This window comes from Ochotona princeps, chromosome 27 (assembly GCF_030435755.1).
Source record: "Ochotona princeps isolate mOchPri1 chromosome 27, mOchPri1.hap1, whole genome shotgun sequence".
NCBI classification, from domain to species: domain Eukaryota; kingdom Metazoa; phylum Chordata; class Mammalia; order Lagomorpha; family Ochotonidae; genus Ochotona; species Ochotona princeps.
Window position 1 is genome coordinate 19,419,038 of NC_080858.1, and position 10,593 is coordinate 19,429,630.

Sequence of the window (10,593 nt, forward strand, 5' to 3'; positions counted from 1 at the left end):
CTTTCTCTCAGTCTCTCCTTCTCTCTGTAAGTCTGACTTTCCAATTAAAATGATAAATAATCCTTAAACAAGAATACTCCTGACACAAAGTTTACCACGCAGCAATTGTTAAGTATGCATGCGAGCGGCATTAAACACGATGACACTGCTGTGCATGATTCATTCCAGAACTTTCCCACCATCCACACCTCCCAGCCGGCCCTGGTCACCCCTCTTCCATCTTCAGTCTGGACATCGTATTCTAGGGACCTCGTGTCCTTTACCGCCTGGTATCCCTACTCGATATTCAAAGGAAGGTGGGAACTGGGTGGACCGGGAGAGAAAGTTCCCACACAAGTAAGGACAAAAAAAAAAAATCAGTGTGAGCTGCAGGATTTACTGACGCAGTTTCCTACGGAAACCGAAGCGTCCTGCGATGGAGCCCAGGCCAGACGGTGCTAGGACCCGGCGGCGCTAGGGCAGGCTGGCGGCAGGGGGAGGAGCCGGGCCGGCCCCGCGCGTGCGCCAGAAGACAAGCGCGGCCCCTTGAGTGCGCGTGCGTGGGCCTGGTCGGCGGGCGGTCCCGTGCGTGCCTGCGTGCGTAGCCCCATGCGTGCGTCCGCGTGCGTGGGTTGGCCGGAGGGCGAGCGTGGCCCCGCGCCTAGAGCGACGAGGCGGGTAAGGGGTCCACCCAGGAAGTGGGGCCTGCGAGGACGTGGGGCCACCGAGGACGTGGGGCCGCGGGAGCTGAGCGCGAGCGACCCTTCCCGGCGGAGCCCTGCAGGCAGAGCCCGGGACTACGGGGCGAGGGCTGCGGCCCGCTCCTCCTGGTGCCTGGTGGGCCCTCCGAGTGCGCCCACCACGGGCTCGCCGTCCCTAGGCGCCACCCCAGCATGGCCCTGGCCGCGGGGGTCCTGAAGCCGCGAGGTCCTGAGCCCGCGAACGGGGTTTCGGGGGTGGGGTGGATTGCAGGAGAGGGTCCCCCAGCACTTCCCGTGCGCGTTTGGGGATAAGGAGCCGTGGTGCCCAGCCGACTTCTCCCAAGCGTGGCGCAGCTGACGATAAATACCTAACAGGTGCGGCACATTTTTTAATACCTGCAAAAGAAAAAAAAAAATGGCTTGAGCTTGGCCTAGATGTAACAAAAACACCATTATTTAAAGAGTATTCAAGCACTTGCGCGTGTGTTAAAAAGTAATAGCAAAGCAACATCAAATGCTAGGGATCTAGTATGAATTACAGGTGTGCATATTGCAACTAAGGGGTAGGGTTTTTGACCACGACACTCCCAGTGGCAGGCTTAACTTTTGACCAGTCTTCTACTTTTATCTTTTTATTTTGGGGGGGCGGGGCACCGCAGTGGCTCACTGCCTAAATTCTTACCCTGCATGCACTGCGATCCTATATGGACGCTGGTATGTGTCCCAGCTACTCCACTTCCATCCAGCTCCCTGCTTGTGGCCTGGGAAAGCAGTGGAGGACGGCCCTAAAGCCTTGGGAGACCTGGAAGAAGCGCCTGGTCCTGGCTTCAGATCACCTCAGCTCTGGCTGTTGGAGCCACTTGGGGAGAGAACCAGTGGACAGAAAATCTTTCCCTGTCTCTCTTTCTGGAAATCTGCCTTTCCAATAAAAATAAATCTGTAAGTAAGTACTTGTTGGGCCTTGTGAGGTAGCCAGTGGCTAAAGTCCTCTGCCTTTACGTGCCAGTATCCCATTTGGGTGCCAGCAGCCCAGCTCCCTGCTTGTGGCCTGGGAAAACAGCAGATGATGGCCCAAAGCCTTGGGACCCCGCACCCACGTGGGAGACCCGGAAGAAGCTTCTGGTTTCCAATGGTCTCAGCTCTGGCCATTGTGGCCATCTGCAGAGTGAACCAGTGGGTGGGGGAAATTTATCTCTCTTCTCCGTATATTTGCTCTGCCTTTCCGATAAAAATAAACTACATTTAAAAAGAGATTTTTTTTTGAAATTGGAAAGTCAGATATACAAAGAGGAGGAGAGACAGAAACTTCTGTCTGTTGATTCACTGCACTAGTGACTGCAACGGCCAGAGTTGAGCCAATCCGAAGCCAGGAGCCAGCAGCCTCTTCCAGGTCTCTCCTGTGGGTGCAGGGTCCCAAGGCTTTGGGCTGCCCTCGACTGCCTTTCCAGGTCACAAGCGGGGAGCTGGATGTCCATACGTGATGCCGGCACCTGCTAGGGGAGGATAGACAGTTGGGCCGCCATGTTGGGACCTTGGGCTCCTATCTTTGCACTGCGTCTCGTGTGCCTTCTCGGCTGTTGATCACATAAGAGGTTACCCACCAGGCTTTCGCAGTGTGCCCACGGGTGAGAGATAATTGTCCTTTAACCCATGGTGGCTTTGGTTTTTCTCATCTGTAAAAATAGAACAACTCAGGGTTTGTTGTGAAGGTAAGTGTAGCAGCTGGGGGCCATGGAATGTTCCTGTTAAGATTACCTATGATGCTAAGGGTAGCCCGTAGGGGTATTTCCCACCTGGAGAGCGGAACAGAGACTGGTTTATTCGAATAAGAATTACAGCGCTTGGGCCTGGCACAGTAGCTTAGCGGCTAAAGTCCTCTCGCACGTGCCGGGATCCCTTTGGGGCACCAGTTCTAATCCCAACAGCCCAGCTTTCCATCCAGCTCCCTGCTTGTAGCCTGGAAAAGCAGTTGAGGATGGCCCAGAGCTTTGAGACCCTGCACCCACATGGGAGGCCCAGAAGAGGCTCTGGGCTCCTGGCTTCTGATCGGTGCAGCCCTGGCTGTGGCAGCTGCTTGGGGAGTGAATCAACGGACAGAAAATCTTCCTCTCTGTCTCTCCTCCTCGCTGTATATCTGACTTCGCAATAAAAATAAATAAATCTTAAAAAGAAAATTACAGCGCGGGAGCCATGCAAGATTTTAAAAGCAGAAAAAGGGGCAGGCACTGTGGCTGAGCAGTTAAGGAGCCCACATCCCACAAGCTTCCTGGTTTAGGATCTAGGAGGCAGCTACATGGCTCGGCCAACAGCTGCTCCTGCTCCCAACCCGGGGAGACCTCGGCTCAGCGCAGTGCCAGCCAGAGCTGAGGACCACGGCGGGTGAGGGAGAGCAACCGCTGAGAGCTGCTCCCGTTTGTCTCATCTGTCCCTGCCGGTCACCGTAAATTAGAAATTAAAACAGCTGATATTAGTCATATATTTAACGTGTCCAAAATGGTCATTTCAACACTAACCAGTAGCTAATATTCTGTGTTTGTTCCCCACTAAATTTTTTTTTGAGATTTTTTTTTTAATTGGAAAGTCAGATATGCAGAAAGGAGGAGAGACAGAGAGGAAGATCTTCCATCCACTGAATCACTCCCCAAGTGGCCGCAACAGCCAGAGCTGAGCCGATCCAAAGTCAGGAGCCAGGAGCTTCTGGGTCTCCCATGTGGATGCAGGGACCCAAGGCTTTGGGCCGTCCTCTATTGCTTTCCCAGGCCACAAGCAGGGAGCTGAATGGGAAGCGGAGCTGCCGGGACATGAACTGGAGCCCATATGGGATCTTGGCAAATGCAAAGAGAGGACTTTAGCCGTTAGGCTATTGCGCTGGGCCCTCCCCACTAAATCTTAAGTGTTGTTCTATACTTGGCATCCCACCGTGGTTCAGACTGATGGTGTTCCAAGTGGTCAGTACTCACTGGTGGTTACTGTTTTGGACGGTGGAGGCCAAGACATGTCACTCTGGGGTCACAGCCCAACTTCGATGCAGTGCCGTTGAGTGCCCGGCACAGCCTGTTCACTCATGCGCTCTCTCTCTCTGGCCTTTCTTTTCCCTGCTGCTTCTCCAAGGCTGCTAAGACCATCCCCACTCCTCCTAGGTGTTTGTTCCACCTGGGGGCCCACCATACCCCCTTCCCTGCGCTTGGCAGAGCCACAGTGCCTGTCAGGAGGCTGCCTTTCCTGGACCCCAGAGAAGGCAGGGTGACGGCTGAGCTTTCCTCCCGACACTGCCACTATGCCTCATGGTGGGCGGGTGTGGAGCTGGCCCTCACACCCTGGCTCCCACCCACAGGCGCCATGACTCCAGTGAGGAGCCCACACGCCTTGGCAGGCCAGACCTACGCAGTGGCCCTCATCCAGCCGGACCTACGGCGTGAGGAGGCCATCCAGCAGGTTGCAGATGCCCTGCAGTACCTGCAGAAGGTATCCGGAGACATCTTCAGCAGGTGGGTGCGTGTGCAGTGTGTGCCCTCAGGACAACACAAGTGCTTGGTGGTTTAATGCTAACAGAGATGAGGCCTTGGCAGTACACCTGTGTTGATCTACATACATTATGTCATGTCATCCTTGCTACATGCTATGACGTGATGTTGTTGCTATTTCCTTGTGCAAGGAAACGGAGGCAGACCATGGCTGGGACGCTTGGCTGGTGGCAGAGGCAAGCTTCAAACCCAGGGCTCCCAGCTGCAGGGGCCATTGGATGGTCACCTTCCCGATGGAGGGGAGATGAGGTGCTGTAGGAACCATGATGGGAGGCCCAGCTTGTCCTGGCAGATTTGGAAGGCAGATGTGGGACAAGAATGTAGTTAAATTTAGAGGACAGAATGAGGTTGGTTCTTTAAGAAGAATGTTCCAGAAAGAAAAGGCATGAGCTGAAGTGGGACTGGCCTGCAAGGAAACCAGGTTGCTGGTAGAGTGGTCTGGGAGCTGCACGGGTTTGTGCCTCCCACACTTTGACACAGGCTGCAGTGTTCGTGTGGTGGGAGTAGATGAGGGGTGTTGGCTGTATTCTTGCAGCGTCCCCAGGTGCACAGACCTGTCTGCCTGGCTGTGAACCCCCTGAGGTGAGGCGTGCACGGGGCCTTGCACCCTCCCAGCCTCACTTAGCTGCCTCCCATGGCCCAAGTCATCCCCCACCTCACCCCAGGAGAGCAGGGTTCTCCTTGCCTGCCCACCGCCTCAGTCACGTGCCCTGGGTGCAATTGTAACAGGTGCCTCATTAGCCCTGCCTCTCCGTGTGTGAACTCTGTAACAGGTTCCCTGACCCCCTCCTGAGGCCCCATCTTCACCACTCTGAGGGTGGTGGCATCTTCCCGAAGCTGCACCTGGTGGGCAGCAAGCACTCAGCAGTTGCTCACTCTTGCGTGTTGTCCTAAGAGTGTGAGGTGTCCACCCCCCAACTTTGTGCTTGTTTCTGTGCTAAATGGCTCCTTGTCCTCGGCATTGCGGCCACGGGTTCCCTGTCCTGAGGCCAGCATGGAGTGTGGCATGTGCTCCCTTCCTGGCATTTGGCACCTTGCAGGCTGTGGTGTGTGGCCAGTGGATGAGATGAGGAGAGGGCTCTCACAGCCAGGCCCCTGGTCACCTCTTTACCTCCCCCCGCGTGTTTCCTGAGGAGCTTGAGGCCAGAACAGGGTTGGTTCTTCTCTGAATCATTCCAACTTTCAGTATATGTGCTGCCGAAGCGAGCACTGGGTTGATTCTTGGTTGTGCAGCATGAGCTGTGTGGGCTCAGGGAGCTCAAGGAGACCTGGACACCCAAGTCACGACCCGGCAGGCAGGCTTCAGGGTCGCTGGGCTCAGCAGCTGCTGGCAGCACCTGGTCCGGCGCCTCTTTTTGCTCTCGCTGCATCTCGTGTGCAGCTTGGGGTTGGCCCCGTTCCCAGACGCCTTGCAGTGGGCTGGCAAGGGGACAGCCAGGGAGCCGAGCTTGTGCAGGGCCAGCCCTTTCCCCCTCCGCCTCTCCCAAAGTCACACCTGCCTCAAGGGCCTAGCCTGGTCCTCTGGTCTCACAGAGTGAGTTGCTAGACCATGGGCTATGACATGTGAGTGACCTTAGACCTGGGTCATACGCCTCAGTCTGGGGCTCTGGGGATAGCCCCCCTCGGGGACTGAGCCTAAGGAAACCTGGCCGCCCCAGGGGACATGGGGGCCACAAACTGAAAGAGGAAATGGGTGCCAGAGGGAAGTACCCGCTGCTGCACCTGCTCAGGAGAGGCTGCCCGGAGGCAAGGGCAGGAATGTGGCTGCACGGGAGAGGGCACAGCCGGCAGCCTGCCCTGTGGCATCTAGTAACAGGGCCCTAGGGCTTAGAGAGAACCTGGCCAGCCGGAGGTGGTACACCAGGGCTCTGGGGGAGGAGGAGGAGCGGGTGTCACTGCCCATCCCGTGTTGAGCAGAACAAGGTGTGGACCTGGCGAGTGTCCACAGCAGCCCCTCCCTCTGCACAGGGGCTGCCCCCACTCCCCCCCCCAAGCACAGGGGCTGACCCGAGTTAAAACAGCGCTGTGCTCTGGGACCCCCTCCCTGCAGACACCTGCCTTTCCTGAAGGTGAGGAGGCTCATCTTCTCCGGCCACAAGGAGACAGCCCTCCTCTTCCCTCCCTGGGGTGCTGCCAGCCTCCCACCATCTGTCCAGAACAACTGCCCATGCCCCAGCCCCTGCCCTGCAGGAGCCAGCAGGCGTCAGTGCTGGTCCAGAAGTTAGGGCCAGGTGCCTGCCTGCTTGTGTCAGCCTGTAGAGAAGTCCTGGCATTCCCTGGTGCCAAAGTGTCTGACCCCAGGGCCCCTCTGCCCTCCCACCATTCCCCATGATGCTGGCTCCTTGCCCTGCCTCTGGGACATGCACTCAGGCTAGGTGAGTGCTGGGCGATGCCTGCAGTGAATGGGAGACATGGCAGATGTGGACAGGGCCTGGTGTCCTTGGAACAGGGAAGCTGGAGGGACAACAGGAGAAGTCCATGGCAGGTGTGGGGCTGTGGGAAGGCCAGAGCAAGGCTTCCAGGGTAAAGGGTGAGGTCCAGGCCAGGGTACACCACCCACAGACCAGAGGTGCATCCTGGCTAGCCAGGTCGGGGTGGGACACACAGCAGGTACATCTTTAGAGTGTGGTCGTGCAGGCTCCAGTTAGCCGAAGGAGCCAGCCACGCAGGCATCTTCAACAAGTGTTTCGGTTGCTGTCAAGGCCAGGGGATGAGTGCATTTGGTGCGTTCAGGAGTAGCCAGACAGCCAGCGTCCAGGACAGAATGGGCCAGACGGCTGGTGAGCCGTGGCTAGAGCCTGGATTGCTCTCACAGGGGCTGTCCTGGGCAGCAGGTCTGGGACTGGGATGGATCTGAGGGCCCACAGGGCCAGCCTTGCCTATCACAGCACCACTGGCCTCTAGATTCTGCCCCTTGTGTGCCTCAGCTGAGCAGGAGGGACCCATGGCAGCGCTGCCCCATCAGGAGCCCTACACATTTGCATCACCTGACTGTCCTGCGCACCTCTGCCCGGTCCAGGAGCCAGGTCCCTTCAGCTAGAGAGGGCAGGTGTCAGCCCAGGGCACTCGGGGCACTTGGACAGATGTCCCACAGTAATACTCTGCCAAGAAGCCTTGCCCAGGGTCCTGGCCTGCAGCTCAGCAACAGGAGACACCTCAAGTGCAGCCCCCAGCCTCCGTGACCTTGACCTCCATAGGATCTCCCAGCGGGTGGAGCAGAGCCGGAGCCAGCTACAGGCCATTGGGCAGAGGGTCTCCTTGGCCCAGGCCAAGATTGAGAAGATCAAGGGCAGCAAGAAGGCCATCAAGGTAGTCCCTCCATCCCCCTGCCCCCCACTGTCCTGCCACACACCGGGCTTTCCTCTTTGCAGGGGCCCCAGCAGCCACTGCCCTGCCTGCCAGCCACCCTCAGCTCTGCAGCCTCAGGGGTCCCAGGCACGTCCCTGTGTCTGCAGGTTTTCTCCAGTGCCAAGTACCCAGCTCCCGAGCGGCTGCAGGAATACGACTCCATCTTCTCGGGTGCCCAGGACCCTGACCTACAGGGGCGGCCACGCCACCGGATCCAGAGCAAGCACCGCCCCCTGGATGAACGGGCCCTGCAGGTGTCAGGGGCACCAGCCCTGGGGGCCCACTGGAGGGTTCTGCCCCACAGAGGAATGAGTCAGGGGTAGGTGAGTCCTACAGGGCCCAGGGCTGACACTCGTCCCCCCACCTCTAGGAGAAGCTGAAATACTTTCCTGTGTGTGTCAGCACCAAGCCCGGGCCCGAGGATGAGGCCGAGGAGGGGCTGGGAGGCCTTCCCAGCAACATCAGCTCCGTCAGCTCCTTGCTGCTCTTCAACACCACCGAGAACCTGTACGGCCGGGCAGTGGGGAGGGAGGCCGGGAGGCCACGAGTGACCAGGAGCCCTGGACCAGAAGGGCTGGTGATGCCGACACCCCTCTCGCCATAGGTACAAGAAATATGTCTTCCTCGACCCACTAGCCGGTGCTGTGACCAAGACCCATGTGATGCTGGGGGCAGAGACGGGGGAGAAGCTGTTTGATGCCCCGCTGTCCATCAGCAAAAGGGAGCAGCTGGAGCAGCAGGTGGGGTTGGGGGCTGTGTGCGGGAGTGAAGCGACCTCCCTGCAGCCCTGTCTCCACTCCCGCACCTCTCCTGGTCTGCAGGTGCTGGAGAACTACTTCTATGTGCCAGACCTGGGCCAGGTGCCCGAGATCGATGTGCCTTCCTACCTGCCCGACCTGCCCGGCATCGCTGATGACCTCACGTACAGTGCCGACCTGGGCCCTGGCATCGCCCCCTCCGCCCCGGGTGCCATTCCTGAACTTCCCACCTTCCACACAGAGGTCGCCGAGCCCTTCAAGCCAGGTGAGCGGCAGCACTCTTAAAAGGTGGGCGGGGGCTCCCCAGCCTCCTGCCCGAGGGTCTCATGCGCTCTCCTCCCTCCCTTTCAGACCTAGAGGACGAAGTGCTGACAGCACCCCCACCGCCTCCGCCACCCCCACCACCTCCCCCGGCCCCCACTGTGCTGGCCAGTGCCCCACCTCCACCTCCCCAGCCAGCGGCCCCCACAGACCCGAGTGCCAGGCTGGATGACAGCAGTGACAACGCACCCCCAGGTAGGGGCGGGGCCATCTAAACTCCGGATTCCTGAGTTTTCCATTGGTTGAAGGAATTGTGAATTCTAGGTTTTCAAGTGTCTTACTCAGTGGGGTCATAAAACCATAGTTTGCAAAGTGGCCTCCCAAGCCCCAGAACTCTGAGCACAGGAGTAGGATCTTGGGCACGGGCTCCCCACATTCCTATTTAGGTCCGCCCCTTCCTCCCAGCAGTGTAGAGAGACATCACAGATTTCAGTTTTGTTTTTTGTTTTTTTTTATTTTTTTTAATTTTTTTTATTCCAACGGGGCAGGAACAGGGTAGAGGTGGTGAAGATCAGGAAAGAAGGGGAGAGAAGAGGGAGAGAGAAGAGAGAGAGAGGAGGAGAGACCAGAGAGAGAGAGAGAGAGCAGAGAGACAGAGACCAGAGAAGGAGGGATAAGAGAGACCAGAGAAGGAGGGGTAAGACCAGATTTCAGTTTTAATGAGGTGTCTCCCAGGCCACATCCAGTAACTAGCAGTCTCGCGATGACATACTGTCATCAGTAACTCGCAGGGCCCACCTCTACACAGCGGGGAGGCAGGGAGGGCTGGACCCAAGGCCAGAGCTCCCACTGCCAAGGTCAGCATCCGGCCGTGTGGCCTTCATGGCTGGGCTCCCGAGGAGAAGCTGCTACAGGTACCAAGCTTCACCCTCGGCCAGCCTGAGCAACCTCACTCCCTGCCAGCTGCAGTCCAGGGAGCCCCCAAGGAAGTGGTGGACCCCTCCAGCGGCCGGGCCACCCTGCTGGAGTCCATCCGCCAGGCCGGGGGCATCGGCAAAGCCAAGCTGCGCAGCGTCAAGGAGCGCAAGCTGGAGAAGAAGAAACAGAAGGAACGGGAGCAAGGTGAGGCTGCCCTCGCCACCCCAAGGCCACCAGTGCCCCCACCAGTCCCCCCACCCGTCCCCCTCCTGCCTGCACGGTGGGCTCCTTCCCCCGGCCAGGAGCCCCCCAGCTGAAGCTCAGGCCTCAGGGAGTGAGCAGGGTCCAGGGATACTCTGCAGAACAGATGACCCAAGGGGAAGCTCATTCCAACTCTCACAGGTCTCTGGAGGCCGCAGGTGGCGTGAGACATCTGGCCGCAGAGCAGTGGCTCCGTGGTCCCAGGGAAATGCCCCAGCTCTCCGCCCTGGTTTCCTCTAGCCCGCAGGGCTGCTCACACTGGCGACTGCGCCTTGGGGGGCTGGGAGAGTGCAGCTGACACTAACCGTCCTCTCGCCAGTGTTGGGCCTCAGCCAGGCACCAAGTGTGTGTGAACAGGAGGTGGGGGATGAGTGTGGCAGAGCCGGCACTTCCTGCGGGGCCCCTTCTCCCTCACCCCAGCTTTCCTGTTGCAGTGAGGGCCACCAGCCAAAGTGGGGACCTGATGTCAGATCTCTTCAACAAGCTGGTCATGAGACGCAAAGGTAGGAGGTTCTGGGCCGGGGCTGGCTTGCCTCCTACAAGGTGTTCCCTGTGCAGGTGGCCAGAACCCCTCAGGTGCCCGGGCCCACCCCTCACCCAGCCTCTTCCCTTCCAGGCATCTCTGGGAAAGGTCCCGGGTCAGGGCCCAGCGAGGGCCCAGGAGGAGCCTTCGCCCGCATGTCCGACTCCATCCCACCCCTGCCTCCCCCACAGCAGCCAGCAGGAGAGGACGACGAGGACGACTGGGAGTCCTAGGGGCTCCTGGCCCTTGTGGGGACAGGAAGGTGAGGAGTGCCTGGCCGCTCTTCGAGGGGCAGGGCGGTCCTGCCGTCGGGAGCCACC

At 58.9% G+C, this 10,593-nt stretch overlaps 1 protein-coding gene across 1 annotated transcript; it reads left to right on the plus strand.

Annotated features, from left to right (window-relative positions):
• The first annotated feature begins 609 nt into the window (after positions 1-609).
• Positions 610-10,512, plus strand: WASHC1 (WASH complex subunit 1). Its single transcript, XM_004596335.2, has 11 exons — positions 610-657; positions 4,015-4,168; positions 7,402-7,513; positions 7,660-7,806; positions 7,923-8,059; positions 8,157-8,292; positions 8,374-8,575; positions 8,662-8,826; positions 9,535-9,693; positions 10,185-10,253; positions 10,367-10,512. The coding sequence occupies exons 2-11, from the start codon at positions 4,020-4,022 to the stop codon at positions 10,504-10,506; spliced, it is 1,416 nt and encodes a 471-aa protein (XP_004596392.2). The 5' UTR covers positions 610-657; positions 4,015-4,019; the 3' UTR covers positions 10,507-10,512.
• The last annotated feature ends 81 nt before the right edge of the window (positions 10,513-10,593 follow it).

Coding starts and splice junctions, on each gene's coding strand:
- WASHC1 (XM_004596335.2), top strand. CDS start 4,020: ATGACTCCAGTGAGGAGCCCACACGCCTTGGCAGGCCAGACCTACGCA. Junction 8,293..8,373: donor GGGAGCAGCTGGAGCAGCAG/GTGGGGTTGGGG, acceptor CCTGGTCTGCAG/GTGCTGGAGAACTACTTCTA. Junction 10,254..10,366: donor GCTGGTCATGAGACGCAAAG/GTAGGAGGTTCT, acceptor CTTCCCTTCCAG/GCATCTCTGGGAAAGGTCCC.